We start from the raw sequence: 20,627 nt of genomic DNA, 5'->3' as shown, positions 1-20,627 counted from the left end.
GAAACACAGCACCCCGCTCCCATGGTGGCAGTCAATTAACTTAATTCTCGACACGTAAGTAGAGGGAATTACAACCATATGAAGTGCTATAGAATGAGGTAAGCAGTGCCGTGTGGGCATAAAACAATGATATTGATCATCATGATTAATGGAAATTAAGAGCATAATATGTATAGTAACCCCCCTTATCTGCAGTTTCACTTCCCACAGTTTCAGTTACCTGTGGGCATCTGTGGTCCAAAAATAGTAAATGCAGAAGTTCCAGAAATAAACAACTCATAAGTTTAAATATATATATATATATATATATATATATTGATTTTAGAGAGGAAAGGAGAGGGAGAGAGAGAGATAGAAACATCAATGATGGGAGAGAATCATTGATGGGCTGCCTCCTGCACACCCCCTACTGGGGATCAAGCCCAAAACCCAGGCATGTGCTCTTGACCAGAATCAAACCTGGGACCCTTCAGTCGGCAGGCCGACACTCTATCCACTGAGCCAAACCAGCCAGGGCCATAAGTTTTGAGTTGTGCAGTTGAGTAGTGTGATGAGACCTCGTGCTGGGCTGGCCCATCCCTTTGTCCAGCACATCTACACGATATAGGCTTCCAGCCCATTCATCACTCAATAGCCGTCTTGGTTATCAGAGGTATCACAGAGTGAGTGTTCGAGTCACCCTTATTTTCCTTAATAATGCCACCTCAGCTTTTATTATGGCATGTTGTTAAAATGGCTCTACTTTATTAGTAGTTGTTGTTGGCAGTCTCTCACTGTGCCTAATTTGCAAATGAAACTTTATCATAGGTTGTACATAAAGGAAAAACATGCTCGGGCTCGGTACTGTCTGCAGTGTCAGGCATCGCTGGGGGTCTGGGAACGTACCCCCCGCCGATGAGAGGAGTTTTAAAACAACACCCGTTGCTGTCACATTGATTTCATGGATCAGGAGCCGGGCGGGCTCAGCTGAGCGCTCGGCTGAGGGGCTTGGGAAATGGAGATCGATCTTAGCTGGAGGCCACAGATGAGACTACCGTGTACTCCTCTGGTTGCTAGCATCATTCCTTTCATTCTCACGGTTTCCACGTGATCCCACCCTCTTCACGCCAGCAACCCAGGCCAATCCTTTGCCTCGTTTTCCCGTCACCTTTCCGCTCTTAGCATAGGGCTCACGTGGTTGCACTGGGCCCTCTCAGAAAATCCAGAGTGATCTCCCTATCTGAGCCAATTAGGAACCTGAATTACGTCTGCCAAGTCCTTTAGGCCCTATAGCATGCCCACAGTCCCATCTTCTTGGGGGCCATACTGTGTCTGCAACACACCTTTATCACATGGTATATCCGGTATGGCATCACTATGGTCATACCCTACAGCTGCCCGTGCTCTCTGCACCACAGGGTAGGATGTTCTTCACCCGCTTTGAGAATTTGTGAATTACAAATGGTCCCCACAACAGGCCCCAGCCCGTTACTATCTCCCCAGCCCTACTCCCCTTATTCTAACAGCATGGGGGCACTTCTTCCATTCTTTCTTGGCCCGGGAATAGCATCACAGTGAGCCACTTCATCACATCAGGCTAACTCACTCACAGCCCGTCTGTACGATGCATCTTGTGTGGAGTCACAGACCACCTGTTCCCAAGGCTGCATGGCCGTCCAGGGCGTGAGTGTGCTGCAGGCACTGCACCCACCCCTGCTGGTGGGCATCGGGGTGTTCCTACAGCAGCCGCTGCCATGAACACAGAGTACCTGTCTTCCTGTGAATAGTCATGGTCTCCCGGGGACACAAGGCTAGGCATGGCACTGCGGGCCGTCATGGTGAGCAGACTGGTGTCCACACTGTCTGTTTCCGCTCCTCGGCAGCGTGTGTGAGTGGTGAGGCTTCCACATCCTCCCCGACGCCAAGTGTCACAGAGGCGGGGTGGGGGCTTTCATTTCACTCAGAGAGGGACATACGTATCCACACATGACAAGGGCTGTGAGCCCCCCAAAGATCTAAGAAAGGCAGGGAGGGCTGAGAGCCCCACCATGTTAGGAACCGACTTCCGGCCTTAAGCGTCCTCCCCTTTTGGCGGGCACCATGGAAGACAATAGGACGAACCACATTTCCCTCCTCACGAATGGGTTTGCCCTGCCGAGGAGGGACGTGGGGACATTTCTCCCCTCCGATTAGCTGACAAATTCAGGGGCCGCAGAAGGGGACTCCTAGGGGCGTCTCTGGCATGCAGGCTCCACGGGGGTGTTTACATTCAGAGCCCGACTTTGTTTTGAAACGTTTGCAGATCCCAGATGCCTCAGCAGTTGGTGCTGTAAAAAAATGTGTCAACAAACATGTCACACACATTTGCAGTGTCAGCTGCCTGGGGAGGCAGAATGGTCCCCAATAGCCCAGGGATTCCAATGTGGGGGATGCCCTGCCCCCACCTGTCCCTGCCAGGAACCTGGATGTCACAGTTTCCTCCTTTACCCACTCACCTCTCACCTCTCACCTCTCAGCCAGTCAGAGCCGCAGCTCTGCATCTCCCATGTGATTTTTCCCAGCAGCCCCTCTCCAACTGTTCTTCCCTGCACGTCCATGCTCATCTCCTCCAGACCATCTCAAACTGCGCTGTGCTAGAACCCGTTCCAGGTACCCGCTGCCTTCAAGGCACATCCCAGACTCCTCCGCTTTAAGTACAAAGCTCCTCGTGGCCTGCCTCCTGCTTCTTCAGCTTTATTTCTTGACATTTGTTTATCGGCCAGCTCTTGATTGAGCACCTACTGTGTGCTGGCCACTGCGCTGCTGCTGGGATAGGATGGTGAGATCGCAGTCTGGATCACAGTGTGACCTAGCTCAGCAGAGGACTGGACTGGGCAGGGTGACTGGCACAGTCCTGAAGAAACGGCAGCTGACTGCCAGAGCTCAGCGGGTGCACCCGGACATCAGGCTGGGGACCATTGGCTGACATCTGGGGTTTTCCAGATTCTCAGCTGGAGACGTGCTCAGGCAGTGGCTGTGGTATTTGACTTATCCTGGGCACGTTCCCACCAAGTCATTGAAATCCTGAGAAAGAGCTCAGGACTCTTTGTACCCCATCACATCACTCTGAGGCCCCCACATCATCACTTCAGGGGGCTGGGAAACATGAAGCATGTCCCCTGGGTCCATGTCTGGGTCCTGATACACTGTCTTATGTTGCCAGTGCCATCTCTTTGCCATACCACTGGAACGAATGATGAGCACAGTCTGACATGGGGCAGCTGGCCTGGTCATGGAAGAGGCGTGCCATCCCTCTGACCACCGGGTCTTCCCACCTGGTGACTGCCCTTCAAGACCGTCCCACTGGCTCCTCACAAGCACCGGGAAGGGTCCCTCTTCTGGCATCTGAAGGCCAGAGAGGTTGAGTAACCTGCCCGAGGCATCCGAACCGCTGATACCAAAGCCCGTGCTCTGCACACTGCGCGTGAGGGCGGCTGAGTCTGAGGGCAAGTGTTCCAGAAACCTGTCCTCATTTGATTCGGCTGCCCGATGTCCCAGATCTCCTCTGTTCCCGCTGTCACGCTTTGTCAGACAGGAACATCACCCACACATCTTCCCTGGGCCCAGAAAGGCAGCCAAGCTGCCAGCCAGCCCGCCGTCCCGGGTGAGCCGCGCCACCCCCGCCGGTGATGGTGCTCACCTTGATCCTCAGGTCGTGACGGGCTTGGCTTCTCAGGGCCCAAAGGAAATGCCCCTCACAGGACCCTACAGGCCAGCCATGGTCCCCAGGGGACACCAGGCAGACTCATGTCCATCATTAACATCGGGCAGGGCTGCCTGGGTGTCTGGCAGAGGCTGGAATCTGAGGTCTGCAGACCTGGCTTTGAGATGTGGTTCTGCCCTTTCTTGTCTGTGTGACTTGGGTCAAGTTGCTTGACCTCTCTGGTCCTCAGTTTCCCCCACTCTGCAGTGCGAAGGGTTAACTTCCCCCACTTCTTATCCTAGTCCGGAGTGTAAACCTGCCACAGTGTCTATCGATCAGAGCCCATTTCCAAACAGCCAGGAAGCTGAATTCGCCCCCTGCCCCCCTCCTTGGGTTTTCTCCTGTGCAGTGATGCCACCATTTGGATTTGCTTTGAGTTAATTACACCAGCTGTGTCCGAGAGAGTGGTACCCGAGAAGTCCCCAGGTCCCAGGCTCGCCCCATCCTCCCTCTTTTTTTAATTAAATCTTGTTATTTTAGACTAATTTCTGACTTACAGACAAGTTGTAAAGACAGTTCTTATCTACTTTTCACCCAGCTCCCCCCAATGCTGACGCCTCGCCTCTCCATGGTACCCTTGTCAAATTAAGAACTTAACCTTGGTGCATTGTGTACGACAGACTTCTTTCCTGTTTCCCCGGTTCTCCCACTGCTGTCTGTCCTTGTTCCGGGTCCAATCCAGGATGCCACGTTGTACTCAGTACCAACCCTTTTACAACCCAACCCCGATTCCTGTGGATCTCACCATCTACCACGTGCAGACCCCGCCCAGACTCTGCCCAGGCCTGCCAGGGGACTGGCTGAACCTCTGGGGGGTGGCTGCGCCCTTATTCCGTCTGCATTTCCACCCGTGTCTTTGCTACGATGGTGGACACATGTCCTTATGCGTTTGTGCCAACCCATCAAATGTAGGAGACTGAGAGAGAACCCTGATGGAAAACTGTACCCTTTCAAACACCGTTTTACTGGCCACGGAACGTCACCCCGAACTAAAATGGCTTAGCTTGCGTAACCTACCGTGGGCATTTGGAAAGCCTCTCCTTTGTGTTGTTACAAATAACACTACCCGAATAATGTAGTGGGTAGCATTTGTCCACGTTTGAAGTCGTTTGTTTAGAGGAGGCCCGGAGAGGAGGCGACAGGGCCAGAGTATAAAATAGCGTACGGCTCTCCACACACACTGACACCTCTTGGGATTGAAACTTCTGCCCTGACCGGTGTCCTGCCAGAACTGGTCATCTTTCTCTCCTCTTTAGGAAAGCATTGGAGGCCAGGCTGGTGGGGAGATGTGGGGCTGCAGGCCCTGTGTGTGTCCCTAACACTGGCACGTGGACACCAGCAGCCATGCGTGTGTCTGGAGCTGCTCTTGTTCAGGCGTGAGACCACAATAATCTGGGATTATCCCTTGGCCAAAAATGGTTTTAAGAAAATGTTGACCAGCCGTAGCTGGTTTGGCTCAATGGATAGAGTGTCAGTCTGCGGATTGAGAGGCCCAGGTTCAATTCCAACCAAGCACACATGTCTGGGTTGTGGGCTCGATCCCCAGTAGGGGGCATGCAGGAGGCAACCGATCAGTGATTCTCTCTCATCATTGATGTTTCCATCTCTCTCCCTCCCTCTCCCTTTCTCTCTAAAATTAATAAAATATATTTTTTAGGAGAAAGAAAATGTCAACCAGCATTTTAACGTTGGGCAATTTCCCCTAAAATCTTCATTTCCCTTTCGTTTTGAAGCGCGGAGGCTCTGGCTGCCTTGGCCTGCGGCCCTGCTCCGCAGTCCCACCCTGGGACAAACAAGCTCTTAGTAACCGCCGCGCCTCCTCACCTCCCCACGATCAAAAGCGGGTCTGTTCAGCATCAGGCTGGCCCTGCTGAATTCCTCGTGGAGAGAAATACTTCTCTCCACCCACATCTATCAAAATTAGGGGGGAGAGGAGTCAACAGAGAGAGTCTGGGTCATTTTCTAACACTGCCTTTCTCATACCCAGCCCATCCTGTTTGTTTAGCCAGCGCCCTCACAAGACTGCTCTCCTAAGCTCTGCTCCATTTCAAAGCTCTAGAGCAGCTGCTGCCCTGTGCCTTTTTTCCATATTTATTTAATTACAGTCTGATCCACATGCTGTCACATCCATTCTTTATGTATAGCCATATGAGATTTGCCAAAGGCATAGTCACACAGTCACTGTCAAAATCCAGACACATCTAGCCCTGGCCTGTGGCTCAGTTGGTTGGAGCATCATCCCATACACCAAAAGGTTGTGGGTTCAATTCCCAGTCAGGGCACCTACTTAGCTTGTAGATTTGATTGCTGGCTGGGGCGAGTACCGAAGGCAACTGATTAGTGTCTCTCTCTCTCTCTCTCTCTCTCTCTCTCTCTCTCTCTCTCTCTCTCTCTCTCTCTCTTCCTCTCTAAAAATTAATAAAAACATTTTTTTTTACTCCAGACAATTTGCACACCATGTTTATGGCAGCACTATTTGTAAGACCAAAGCATGGAAGCAGCCCAGTGTCCATTGACGGATGAATGAATAAACAGAATGTGGTCTTATCCACACAATGGAATATTATGCAGCCTTAAAAATGGAAGGAAATTCTATTCCATGCTACAACATGAATGAACCTGGAGGACTTTATGCTAAATGATCACAAGCCCATCACAAAAGGACGAATACTGTATGATTCCACTTACATGAGGCCCCCAGAGTTGTCAGATTCATGGAGAGAAAGTAGAACAGTGGTTGCCATGGGCTGGGAGAGAGGGGATGGGGACTTAGTGTCGTTCAGATACAGAGTTTCTGTTTTATAAGAGGAACCAGTTCTGGAGATGGATGGTGGTGGTGGCTACACAACAATGTGACTGTACTGAACACTACTGAACTGTACACTTAGAGTGGTCACTATGGTAACTTATGTTATGTGGTGTTACCACATTTTTTAAGGATCCAGACATTACAATTTACCCCCCAAACATTCTCCCAAGCCCGTCTCTCCCTGTGGTCCCTCCTTTTCCAGAACGTCCTATAAATGGAGCCTTTCTGTGTGTGGTTTTGGTTCCAGCTTCTGTCACAAGGCATGAGGCTTTGCAATTCTTCCTTCTTCTTCTTGCTCTTGCGTGTGTCAGTATATTGTTCCTCTTTATTGCTGAGCAGTAGTCACAGTGTGCGCAGACCACAGCTCATGTGTCTTTTCCCCAGTGCGGGGACATTGGTGTTGTTTCCAGATTTTGACAGATACAAACAAAAGCCACTATAAACATTCCCATTTATTCAGGTCTCTGTGTGAACACCGACTTTAATTCCACATAGGCAGACTCCTAGGTGTGGCACTGCTGGGTGCATATGTGTTTAACATGACAAGAAACGGTCAGACTGCCTCCCAAAGTGGCCGCACCACGTTACCATCCCAAAGGCAGTGAGTGACCGTTCTAGGTGCTCCCCATCCTTGTCAGCACTTGTTATTGTCCATTTCTTCATTTTTAGCCATTTTGATGGATTTTTAAAAATTATATCATAGATTCACATGAAATTGCAAATAATAATAATAATAATAGTACAAATAGGTCCCTTGTACCCCTAGCCCCATTCCCCCCACAGTAGCATCTTGTGTAATAATAGTGCTATATCACAACCAAGAAACCGGCACTTCTTTTTAAAACCCAGAGAAATCCTAATGGGTTTCTCTAAAAGTGAGGGGAGTCCAGCCGGTGTGGCTCAGTGGTTGAGCATTAACCTATGAGCCAGGAGGCCACTGTTCAATTCCTGGTCAGGGCACATGCCCGGGTTGCAGGCTTGATCCTCAATGTGGGGCCTGCAGGAGGCAGCCAATCAGTGATTCTCTCTCATCATTGGTGTTTCTCTCTCGCCCTCTCCCTTCCTTTCTGAAATCAATAATAAAAAATACATATTTAAAATAATAATAAGCCGAAACTGGTTTGGCTCAGTGGATAGAGCATCAGCCTGCGGACTGAAAGGTCCCGGGTTCAATTCCAATCAAGGGCATGTACCTTGGTTGCAGGCACATCCCCAGTAGGGGGTGTGCAGGAGGCAGCTGATCGATGATTCTCTCTCATCGATGTTTCTAGCTCTCTATCCCTCTCTCTTCCTCTCTGTGAAAAATTAATAAAACATATTTTAAAAATAATAATAAAATAAAATAATAATAAGCAAATAAATAAAAGTGCGGGGAATCCATCATTCCAGCGCCGGCCCACCATCAGCCTCTGGAGCCCGTTCCTGTGAGCAGCATGGTGGGTGGGCAGGGAACTGGGCCAGGCCTGAGCATCACTGTCTGTCTGGGCCTTTTTGCAGAGCACGTTCATCAACAGACCTGCCCTGGGGATCCTGCCGCCGGAGAACTTTGTGGATAAGCTGCAGGAGTCCTTGCTCTCGGTGAGTGGTGAGTCTGTGGGGCCAACCTCCGCTGCGGGGACCCCCCACACACCCCCCCCCGGCCCAGGCCCAGGTCCTCCCACTGCAAAGGCAGCACTGAGCCCCCGGAGGCGGCCCCGGAGGAAGGACAGGATTGGGAGCCTTGCAATCAGGATGGGGGGTTTCTGTTTCAGTCTTCGTTTCTTTCACAAAGAGCATTTTTACTTTTCCCTTCGAAGAAAAGAAGGGATACCTTGTGTGCAGGGAAAAGGGAACTCGGGAAAAATTAATGTTTGTCCCCAGTCAGGAGGTTTGCACGTTATGCAGCCCCCCTCGATGTTTTGGTGTTAGTTTGCTACAACAATTAAGATCATTCAGAACCTCAACTTCTCACCTGCAAAATGGGCTTCTCTTCGCCCTTTTTTCCTCTCTGCCCTCCAGCCTGGGTTTCCCCACCCCCTGGAAGAGCCAAAGTCCAGTCTCCCAGACCCACAGCTTCCACTGGGATACCCCTGGTTGTGTCCCAGCCTCCCTGTGCTCCCCACAGCTCCCACTGGGAGAGGGGGAGTAGAGATGGCACTGAGCCCACAGCTGTTTCTCTGCCTACAGGTGGCTCCCAAAGGCATGTCCCAGCTCATTACCATGGCCTGTGGCTCCTGCTCCAATGAAAACGCCTTCAAGACCATTTTCATGTGGTACCGGGTAAGGTCTGCGGCCCAAAGACACACACACACACGCGCGCGTGCACACACACACACACACACACACACACACACCACAGAGGCTCCCCAGCATCCAGCCACATACTCACCCCTAGCCCTGCTGTTCGTCCCAGCTGGCCAGAGTGCTGGACACCAGTGACCACACTCAAAATCCAGAGAAGGCCCCTCCTTGGTAGGAATTTCCAAAGATGCGGGTGGGGAATGGCGCAGAGAGCCAGGGCTCCTGCACCAACCTTACCTACTGTCATTACATGGTTCTACCTGGAATAACATGTCTCAGCAGATCTTAGGTGCTGGTAGAAGAATGATGCACCTTGTGTGTTCATCTATTTATTTCACCACAAGGACAGTTAACAATCTCACACTTCAGTACATACGGGCAACGATCATATCGAACAGACTCAAGAAGGGTCCAGGGCTTTCACTGGAAATAAAAGAACAAAAGTTCATCCAAGCGTCTTAAGGTTTGCAAACCAGAAACGCGATGAGGTCATACTGAGTGCTCCGAAGGAGAGAGGAGTCTGCGAGTTTTATAAGACAAAGTACCTTCTTGAGAAGAACCAGTTCTGCATTCCAGCCCCTGGGTTGGTCCGCGGTCATAACTTTCAGATGTCTGGCGGTCTAGACGATGTAACCTTTCCTTCTTGGGGTCATTCTGAAGGTTTGATACATGTCCTCAAGAAGGCCATGATGCACAGCAAACACACTGGGTTCAAAAGTTTAAGTTCCCACTTTGTTCTTCAGTCACACATAAGATCAGCGCTTGAGCGAGCACTCTCGGGTTGTCTGGCTAGCTGTGGGCGAGTGGAAAGTGGGAGCCTCTCCGCCCCAGAGCGTCTCTGAGATTTCGTTCTGTTCTGTTTCATCAGAACAAAGAAAGGGGTCGAGCGGGTTTCTCCAAAGAGGAGCTGGAGACATGCATGGTCAACCAGGTAGGTGGAGTGGGTCCCTTCTCCTTGGGAGGGAGCTGCCACAGCCCTTCAGACGGACGCTAGTCAGTGGACTCTGTCCTCAGTCAGCGCAGGCTGCCATGACCAATGCCATAGACAGGCCGCCTCGACAAATGCGCTCACAATGACAGGGTTAAAGTCCAAGATCCAGGTGCCAGCAGGCTTGGTTCCCCTGGGAAGACTCTCTTCCTGGCTTGCAGGCAGCTGGCTGCCTGCTCACTGTGTGTCTCTCTCCCCCTATCCCCAGCCCCATGTCAGCGAGTTAGCAAGCTCTCTTGTGCCTCATTTTATAAAGACACTAATCCCATCATGGGGGGCCCTCATGACCTCATCCAATCCTAATACCTCCCCAAGGCCTCGTGTTCAAATACCATCGCATTGAGGTTAGGACTTTGACATATGAGTTTGGGGGATAAACAGTCAGTTTATCCCATCAAGGGGTCCCCAAACATTGTGCCTCCCGAGTCCCTTCCCTTGGTATCGAGAGAAAAGGAGCTCTACCTGACCAGGACGACCGTTTCCCAGGGCAACTGCGGAAGGTAACCCGTCAGAGGAGGCTTTCTGTATTCTCTAGGGCAAACTGCTCTATTGACTAATGAGTTTGCTGACCACTGGCATAGGGTCTTAATCACTGCCTGTAATTATTGGAATCAAAAGCCTAGGTCAGTGGTCAGCAAACTCATTAGTCAATAGAGCAGCAAACCCCGGTTTGCGAACAGCAGTTTGCCAACCATTGCTCTAGGGCAGTGTTTCCCAAACTTTTGCCATATGTGTACCCCTTCTATAATTTTCGTAACGCTGAGTACCCCTCGTACTCATGAGAACGTAGAATTAGGCACCGCTAAGCACGGTGCAGTGCATATCCCCACCAAACTCCGGTGCAACGCGTACCCCCACCAGACTCTTCCCGTACCCATGGGGGTACACATACCACACTTTAGGAAACACTGCTCTAGGGTAATCCAGAATGTCAGCACCACTGTACGTACAAGGTCTTCACCCCGTGGAGTGCTTAGTGTAACGGTAACCAGAAAGCCTAGGAGCCCCTACACCCAGCAATGGGGAAGAGGGGTGAAGTGTAGGGTTTCAAAGGCACCCAGGAGGCCACTGTGGCGGCAGGGACCTCAGGGAAAACCAGGTAGGGAGGTCCAAGCTTGCAGCCAGCCTCAACCAGAGCACACCTGCCCTCCCCCTTTCGCTTATGGGGTCCCGTTATGATTTAGGCAGAAATGTCTGCTGATTAAAAAGAATCAAGGGCCACTGAACTCAATTACGCACCGCGTACAACTACAATATCCTGCAGCAAAAATCGTTAGAAAGGGCTTCTCTTTGCTTGGAAACGCCCGTGCTATCATTTAGTGAAAACAGTGGAGTATAAATCGTATGGACACTAAATAAATACACAGGAAATTACTACAAGGAATCCTGCTAACATGTTTACAATGGGATGCCTGTGGGTAGTGAGATTGTACTCTTTCGTTTTTTTTTCTTTTGTGCCTTCTTAATTTTTGATTCCTAGTCCCGCCTCTTGCTAGCAATAGATCCATACCATGCTCCATAGTCATACAAACCTGTGTAAATGTAAGCTTTTTCTTTTTTCTCCTGGCCATTTTTTAAAGTAAATTTTTATTGATTTCAGAGAGGAAGAGAAAGATAGAAATATTAATGATGAGAGAGAATCATTGATTGCCTACATCCTGCACATTCCCTACTGGGGATTCAGCCCGAAACCCTAGCATGTGTCCGGAATCAAACCCGGGTCTCTTCAGTCCATAGGCTGATGCTCTATCCACTGAGCCAAACCAGCTAGAACGCTCTTGGCCATTTTTTTATTTTTTTTTAAGAAATGGATTGTGGCCTGTCTCTTTCTCAGTTGATATCTATGGACATCCTAGTCCACCAATATTTTTGCATCTTATTCCTCCTGTTTAATCTGTAGCCAAAAAGTGTGTGATGATGTGTATATATTATATTTATGCAAAGGAACAAGAAAAATGTTTCCCTTCCTTCCCAAGGGGAAACGAAAGGCAGTATACTGTAGTCTGTAGGCGGAAGTCTTAGAGCTTTCTCCTGGGTCTCAGGCACCTGGTGGACATCAGCCAGCCAAGAGCATGCTGGATCAAACTCCCAGTGGCTAGGGGCCCCCATGGTTGCCCCTGCAGCATCCTCAGTACTTCTGCCTGAGTCAGCTACAAACACGTGTGACTCCTGGCCAGGTGGAGGGTCAGGAATCTGCAGTTGTGCCATCCATGGGGGCAGGGAGGGGACTGAGAGTTCAGGTGTCCCTCCTGAACACAGGGGCAGCCGCCCTGGGGAGATGGAAAGGCAGGGGTCCTCCCTGCCCAGCCTCCTGCTCTGGCATCCATTCCCTGTGAGGTGCCCTGCTCAGCCTCATGTGGGAGGCACCTGCTGCACATGGCCCACCTGGTTGCTGTAGAAACCAGAGCAGGCTGGAGCAGGGGATGGGGTGGGGGGGAGCCTGTAGGAGCTGGAAGAGCCTGCAGTCAGGGGTTGAAAATTCAGAAGCCCCAAGCAGCCGGGCAGATGGCGGGAGGTGGCAGGTGGCAGCAGGTGATGTAAAGGAGAAAGGCGGGCAGTGGGCCCTGGAGCAGCGCGCTGGCCCAGACGTTAGGCTTGGGTGACAGCATGAGCCCAAATGGTGCAGAACCTAAGAGAAGGCAGTTCAGATAGATACATGGAGTCTCTTGATTAAAATGCTTTGCCATGTGGGCAAACACCTGTTGCCTGGCTAGAGAAGTGGGGGGTCCAGGCTGTGGCTTTGGTTTGAGGAGAGTTACCCAGTTCTCTCGATAGACTTAGGCACTCCTCCACGCTTTCGGGGGCAACTTCAGAGCCCCCCACTTCTCATGGCTGTGACTGATGACTGCTTTCCTGTTTCTAGGCCCCTGGCTGCCCTGACTACAGCATCCTCTCCTTCATGGGCGCATTCCACGGGAGGACCATGGGTAAGGAGGGGCCACTGGGTCCCGAGTGGCAGTTAGAGAAATAATAGCAGCAATAATATCGGAGGCGGCTGCCTTTGATCTTGGCCGTTTTCCCACCTCATCTCACTGACAGCACACTGCGCTGCGGGGGGGGGCGGGGGGGGGGGGTAGGGGGTTATTGCCACTTTGCAGGTGGGGAAATGGAGGCACAGCAAGAAGAGAAACATTCAAGGCCATGCAGCGGCAAAGCCAGGATTTGAACCTTTGTCTCTGCCTTCAAAGCCTGTGCTTAATCGGTGATGAATGAGAAAGCAACACATACACACACACACACACACACACACAACACGCACGCACACACATAAACACACACACACTTCACGGGTTCTGCTTCGGCTTCAGGCTCTTATGGGAACTGGGAGTTCTGCAGGCAACAGGCCTCCCAGGCATTGGAGGGCTTGATTTGAAATGCCCATCTCCATTTTGAAGACCGTTCACTGCACTCCCCCAAACCAACGATTCTCTGTTTTGGGGGGGCAGGTTGCTTAGCGACCACACATTCCAAAGCTATTCACAAGATCGACATCCCTTCCTTTGACTGGCCCATCGCACCATTCCCACGGCTGAAGTACCCTCTGGAGGAGTTTGTGAAGGAGAACCAGCAAGAAGAGGCCCGCTGCCTGGAAGAGGTAACAGGGGACCTTCCAGACCCTCCCCCGCCCCCACCCCCGTGCTCTCACCACCCCAAGACCTCGCCTGGAGAAGAGGAACAACGAGCTTACCCGAGCCTGCATGGCTCTCCCGGGAAGGGACATAGGGACGAGAGGCCCCCTAGCCCAGTGTTTCATATCGGGGAGGTAACGGCACCGTTGATTCTGCCAGCCAGCATCCATCAGCCCGCTTCCGGTACCAACTTCAGCATCACTCACACTTTTTGGAGGTGAGCGTCAGCGACTAGACTAGAGAAAGTGAATGGATGGGCAGAACAGGGGCAGCTCGTAGGGAAGATGGCTGCACAGGTTCCTCTGGTCCAGTATTGGTTAGCCTTCTCTCGGATCTGAGGCTGTTTTGAGAGCCTTGGGGGGCAGGGGGCAGGGGAGCACTGAGAACGTGTACCCCTGTTGCCTCCACTTCAACCAGAGGAGCCCCTTTTGATCTGTCCCACGTACTGGGGTTCCATGTAAGTCTCCAGAAGGGTGCTGTTGCTGGGGGAAGTGGCTTTCGCTCTTCAGGTTGAGATTTGAGCTCAAATAAGGCTGCTCTGAGGCTGGTTTGCCTCGTAGGCACATCTTTCTTTTCAAATACTAGTTAATGCCTACTGGGTAGGAAGCGAAGTGCAAGGTGCTGGTGTTTCATGGTAAGCAAAAGAGACAAGATAATGGATAAAAGAGACAGCCTGTCCAACAGGAAGATGAGGCAAGCCACAGAAGTTATTACCACTTTCTAATAATTACATTTTGTAAAAGTAAAAAGAAATGGATGAAATTAATTTCAGTAACATTTTACGGAACCCAATCCATCCAAAATAGTATCATGTCAGAATGTAATTAATGCTTACAAAGAATTGATGAGAGATTTTCTCTTCTTGGTGTTAAATCTTTGAAATCCCGTGTGTGTTTTACACTCAGACACGTCTCAGTTTGGACCAGTTAACATTGCTCATGCCAGCAGCCACGTGTGGCTCGTGGCCATCTTACTGGAGAGTGCAGGGCAGTAGGAACCCCAGCACCGAACAAATGAGAAAGTAACCCCGTGATGAAACTTGCAAAGGGTTCTCTGAAAGCAGAGAGAAGAATTCAGAGCTCCCTGGGGGAATGGTGGAGACCCAGCCTAAATCCCGTCCTCCGAGCAGGCGGCTTTCCTTAGCGCTGCGTAACGGAGAAAGATTGCCCTTGTTATTCTATCCAGGTGGACGGTTTAGTGCTTTTTAATTATGTATAGTTATTAAGTTATGAATGAAGTACCATAATTACTACTCTTTATTATCTATAAGATGATGCCCATATTAGAACAAGAATTTAAGAAATAAAACTACTTAGAGATTGTATGCTTTCCATACAAGCCCGCCACTGTTAACAGATTCTTAAAAAAAAAACCAATTTCAACTTTACTAACATAATTTACATGCCATAAAATGCACTCATTTGAATGCCTAGTCCAGCCTTAGCTGAAGATAGAGTGTCAGCCTGCGGACTGAAGGGTCCCAGGTTCAATTACAATCAAGGGCACATGCTTCGGTTGCAGGTTCAATCCTCCTAGTCTGGGCCCAGTCAAGGTGTATGTGGGAAGCAACCAATTGATGTGTCTCTCTCACAGTGATGTTTCTCTCTGTCTTTCCCTCTCTCTTCCACTCTCCCTAAAAGTCAATGGAAAATATATCCTCAGGTGAGGATTAACAACAACAAACTAGTAATAATAATATTAAATGCCTAGTTCAATACGTTTTGGCAAATAAATGTACTCAACTAACCATCGTTTCCATCCAGGGCACCTTATCACTTGGGAAATATCTTTGAGTCAGTCTGAGGAGTCGGTCCAGGACCCCCATCCTCACTCCTACCCCCTCTCTGTGCAACCATTGCTTAGATTTCTATCACTGTAGATAAGTTTGGCCTCAGATTTTTTTTTAAAAAATATGTTTTTATTGATTTTTAGAGAGAGAGAAAGGGAGAGGGATGAAGAGGTAGAAACATCAGTGAGAGAGAAACATCATTGATCAGCTGCCTCTTGCACGCCTCCCACAGGGGATCAAGCCCACAATCCAGCATGTGCCCTGACTGGGAATCGAACTGGTAACCTCTTGGTTCCTGGGTCAACACTCAACTGCTGAGCCACACCGCTGGGCCTCAGCTTTTTATCAAATTTTCATCCCACGTTCTGCACAAAAAGGGCTCTCCTACCAATAATAATATAACAGTAACAACAATAGATTATGTCAGCATGCCCATTACACAGATTGGGAAGTGAGACTTCAGAAAGTTAAATAATTTGTTCCAGGTTAGCAGTCTGTATCCCGCAGGGGCGGGCCCAGTCCTCAGTAGGCACATCCCCATCCACATGCGTGGCTCCGAGTGGGTATCGCAGTCTTCACCGGAAGTGCACACAAATGCATTTTCACCATAACTTCAGGGGGGAGGCATGGGACCCCGCATGCCCAACCATGGGTGCTGTCAGGAGCCTCCACGAGCCACTGTAACTTCTCATGTGGAATCCAGGTGGAGGATCTGATCGTGAAATACCGGAAAAAGAAAAGGACGGTGGCCGGGATCATCGTGGAGCCCATCCAGTCCGAGGGCGGAGACAACCACGCCTCCGACGACTTCTTCCGGAAGCTGAGAGACATCTCCAGGAAGGTCAGTGCACAGGGCCAGGATGGACGGGGCCACAGGCCATTTCCAGCCGGTTTCCCAGAGCACAGGGTAGCCTTGGGGCCTTATAAACTCCCACGTGTTCGGAGGCTGCCTGTTGGCCTCACCGTAAAGAATATAAGGGTAGGGAAAGGTCGGAGAATTCTTCCCTGAAATCGTTTTTTGTAAAACCAACCTCTGTCCAGCCTGCCGTCTTAGTCAGAGGCTTTCATCATCAACAGATTCCAGGGAAGGCCGCAGCCTCCACCGTTTTCTTCCTAAAAACCCCACCTTATCCTCAGCCCAGTGTGGCCCACATTCAACAGAGGCAACACGAACGGACTTTGTGTTAACATTGTGTTTATTTTAATGCCTGGCATGGACAAATGGCACATCCAACCAGCAAGGTCACAGATGAAGGTTGAATGCCATGGCTTGATTTTAAACATAAACACGAAGTAAATCACAGTCCTGGAGATGACAGATACTAGGGAAACGGGGATGACAGATGTTAGGGAAACAGAGCTGGCTGTGCTGCTGAGCTATGTCTCCCCCTGAGAGGGTTGGCTTGCTCAAGGACTGCAGCCAGGTGAGATGCTGCCATGTTCTGGTTGGTTCCAGCGCAGCAGCTGGAGGAACCCTGCAGACTCAGCTCTGCTGGAGCTGCCCCCTGAAGCTGTTGTTTGGTTTTTCCAAGAACATGGCCGTGGCTTGCAGTTCAGAAAGCAAGGCCTCTCCGGCTGGATGAGGGGGCCGGAGGTTGATCGATCGTGGGGAATGTTTATTTCCCCATCCTCTCTCTCCAGCATGGCTGTGCCTTCTTGGTGGATGAGGTCCAGACAGGAGGGGGCTGCACCGGCAAGTTCTGGGCCCACGAGCACTGGGGCCTGGACAACCCTGCAGACGTGATGACCTTCAGCAAGAAGATGATGACGGGCGGCTTCTTCCACAGGGAGGAGCTCAGGCCCAATGCCGTGAGTACCGCGCCCCCTCCACACACACACACACACACACACACACACACACACACACACACACTCTTTCCAGGGCAGGGGAGGGAGACATGGCTTTCTCAGAGCTGCTCCTTTCTCACAAACCAGGAACGGGGCGGACACTTACGGTGCCACAGAAGCCTTTGAAGGCCCAGTTCTTATTGATGCAGTTCGCCAGTGGTTATGATCACCCTGCTCTCTCTGCTGGGCTGGCTGCCTATCAGTACACTGTCAGAATTCTAAATTTTCTGTGTTCATAACTGCTGTGAACTGAGCATTTACTCTGAACCTGACCCAGTTCTAAGCACCCTCCATGTACTTTTAATCCTTACCACAATCTAACCAAGTAGGTGTTATCTATCTCTCCCATTTTACTAATGAGGAAACAGGCACAGGTGGTTAAGTAAGTTGTCCAAGGTCACACAGCCCATCTATTCTAATAAAAGGGTAATATGCAAGTTGTCACCATGCCCTCACCGTAACAACCGAAAGCAGGCTACATGGGGCAACCAGGACAGCAGGAGAGTTAGTGAGGGATGACCAGAGGACTGACCAGCAGGCTTTGTGGGGCAACAAGGCTGGTAGTGGGGGCAGTGAGGGGTGACCAGGCTGGGGGGGGGAGGGGTGAAGTTGGGGGCGACCAGGCTGACAGAGAGAGACAATGAGGGGTAACCAGGCCATCAAGGGGAGAAGTTGGGGACTACCTGGCCGGCAGAAGGGGGCAGTTGGGGAAAACCAGGCCAGCAGGAAGGGCACTAAGGGGCAATGAGGCCGTGTGGGGGCGGGGGGTGGGCAGTTAGGGGCGATCAGGCAGGCAAACTGAGGCAGTTAGGGGTGATCAGGCTGGCAGACTGAGGCAGTTAGGGGTGATCAGGCTGGCAGGGGAGGGCAGTTAGGGGTGATCAGGCAGGCAGGTGAGTAGTTAGGACCAGCAGTCCCGGATTATGAGAGGTATGTCCAAGGGGTCCCAGATTGGAGAGGGTGCAGGCTGGGCTAAGGGGATCCCCTTCCCCTGTGCACAAATTTTGTGCACTGTGCCTCTAGTTAAGTGATAAAGTCAGGATTCAAGCCCAGAGTCCTGCTTTTAGCTACTACACTGTACTACCAAGTGTAAATATGATTCTCATACACACACACACACACACACACAGTTATCAGGAGCTTAGGATCCTTCCTTCCACCACTCCTGCGTCGAGGATGCCTCATGGTCCAAAATGGCTCTGAAGCTGCAGACATCACATCCCAATTCGCTGCGGTAGAGGAAAAAGGGGGAAGCACAAAGTGACCCTCTCTTTATCTTTCATGGCCTTCCCAGAAATCCCACAACACTTCTCTCTCTAGCACTCTGATCAGATCTGTCACATGGCCACTCCTAACTGCAGGAGAGGCTGGGAAGTATGTTTTATATTGGCTGCACTGGCACCCTGAATAACTCATGGAGGAATACACTGGGTGGTCTTTGAGGGCCGGACTAGCATCAATCCACTCTCAAGTCCACTCCCTATGAGCTTATATCTTTTCTAGACAAATCACTTAACCTCTCAGAAGCTCAGCTTCCTCCTCTATAAAATGAAGATTATATTAGGGGCCAACTCTCTTGATCTCCCCAGGACTGCGGGGTTTCCCTGCACGCAGAGGAGTTGGCCTCCCAGATAGTTACATTCATAGGCACACCTCCCCACAGGGTTGTTGTTGTGGAAAGAATTCAATGAGACAATATGTGTTATCCAGCCCTTAGCAGATGCTCGCTGGGTTGGTTTCTCTCTTCTTAAATGGGGACAAGGTGTGTCTGGGGGAAGGGGTATCTGAAGGCTGTGCCCATGTGTGAACCTTTCCAACCCCCGTGCTTCGTTCCAGCCGTACCGGATCTTTAACACCTGGCTGGGGGACCCGTCTAAGAACCTGCTGCTGGCCGAGGTCATCAATGTCATCAAGCGGGAGGACCTGCTGAAAAACGCAACCCACGCCGGGAAGGCCCTGCTCACGGGGCTGCTGGACCTCCAGGTACCCACCCAGCGCGGCCACGCCCCAGCTCTCCCAGGACCCCGCGGGGCCCCCTACGCCCCAGCACAGCCTCTGAGCCCTTCCACACGGCATCCCACCCACTCCTCGGCAGGTGCAGAGGCAGGAGCTTCAGAGACCACCCCGGCCCCGGGCAGGGTGCCAGATTTAGCCAGTGACACAGGGCAACAGTTTCATTTGAAAAATGGCAACTTTTTTTTTATTTTTTTATTTTAGCATAAAAGTATACCCTATGCAACATTTAGGACATAGTTATACTAAAAGTTGTAAGTTGTTTATCTGAAATTCAAATGTAACGGGGCATCCTGAATTTTACCTGACAAACCTAACTCAGAATGATTTGAACTTGAGAAAAAACGATTATCCTCACTTTCTGGATGAGACAAGGGAAGTTTGGGAAGCTGAGCAGCAAGCAGAGGAGCCAGGTTTTAAACCCAGATCTGCCCAACTGCAAAGGCTCTGACGAGCTTAAGTGTGGCTGTTAAGACAAGAATTTCTTTTTCTTTTTGGGGGTGGATTTGCATTAAACTGAGGTTGGGCAGGAGCAGGCACTAGGAAAAGCCTCTGCAATGGATCAGGCGCTTCCTTCCGGCGGGGGTGCTCCTTCCCTGTCCCCCGGTGGGGCAGGGGAAGTGGCCCGTGTCCTTTATTCCCCTGGCTGATATCTGGGCCCTGGTTACAGATGTGGATGCAGCCAGGGCCCCGCTTGGTGGGGATCTGGCACTTCTGGGCTGTCACGAACACGGCTGCTCCCTGTGCTGATCTGAGAACAGGGTTTCCCAAAGTGGTGTCAACTGATGGTCCATGGCACCAACAGGAATCCCCAAATCGGAGTGCGGGTGAAGAAGGAAATTGTATTCAGTGCAAAACAGCTCAATTGTGATACAGCACGGCTGCGAGGCAGCCCTGGAACCAGGCCCCTCTCCAGCTAGAGAGCTCCACTCTGCTCCAGTCTGTGCCAGACTGCTCTGGCCCATGCTGGTCAGCTAGAGAAACAGTCTTCTGTCCTCTGAGGAAAGGGAAAGAAAGTGCACTCCCAAAGCCAGAGGGGAGCTGGCTTATCTAGTCAGAAGTCCCTACCCCTGGTCCCTGATTGGTCTGTCCTCAAAGTTTGATTGATCCAAAAGGCATTGTCCTGATTGGTCAGAATAGAGCCACTCTTGTGGGTTGGAGCTGTGCAGCTCCAATTGGATGGGGAAGCCTCATTCTATTGGTTGAAATAGGACTCCAGGAACTCCTTTACTGGCTCAGGTGTCAGGAACACAGGGCAGGCAGGTAGCTCACTGCAGAGGCAGGTAGTTCAGTAGAGGCTTCTCCCTGAGGTGCAGCTTGCATGAGAAGCCCCTGTGCAGAAATGGCTGCTGCTGCGGGGATGTTTGTTTGGTTGGTTGGTTTATTGTGTTTTTTAATCTGAGCCCAGTTAGCCACCAGAAGCCCTTTTTTCTCAGGATCCACAGTGGGTTCTATGTGAAGGATGATACTAAGGTGACCGGACATCCCGCTTTTGGCGGGACAGACCTGATTTTTAACAGTTTGTCCCACATCCACAGCCATTGAACCGG

General features: G+C 50.9%; 1 protein-coding gene across 1 annotated transcript in view; it reads left to right on the top strand.

Annotated features, from left to right (window-relative positions):
* ABAT (4-aminobutyrate aminotransferase) overlaps positions 1–20,627 on the top strand; it is an 81,116-nt gene that overhangs the window by 56,070 nt on the left and 4,419 nt on the right. The window contains exons 7-14 of the mRNA XM_036409752.2: positions 8,028–8,108; positions 8,697–8,789; positions 9,679–9,741; positions 12,662–12,725; positions 13,245–13,393; positions 15,920–16,057; positions 16,858–17,025; positions 18,901–19,047. Coding sequence (XP_036265645.1) covers positions 8,028–8,108; positions 8,697–8,789; positions 9,679–9,741; positions 12,662–12,725; positions 13,245–13,393; positions 15,920–16,057; positions 16,858–17,025; positions 18,901–19,047 — 903 coding nt within the window. The remainder of the gene's footprint in view (positions 1–8,027; positions 8,109–8,696; positions 8,790–9,678; positions 9,742–12,661; positions 12,726–13,244; positions 13,394–15,919; positions 16,058–16,857; positions 17,026–18,900; positions 19,048–20,627) is intronic.

Source organism: Pipistrellus kuhlii, unplaced genomic scaffold, assembly GCF_014108245.1.
Source record: "Pipistrellus kuhlii isolate mPipKuh1 unplaced genomic scaffold, mPipKuh1.p scaffold_m20_p_4, whole genome shotgun sequence".
Taxonomy (NCBI): Eukaryota; Metazoa; Chordata; class Mammalia; order Chiroptera; family Vespertilionidae; genus Pipistrellus; species Pipistrellus kuhlii.
Note: the sequence above shows the minus strand (reverse complement) of the source record. Positions and strands in the feature narration are given on the sequence as shown.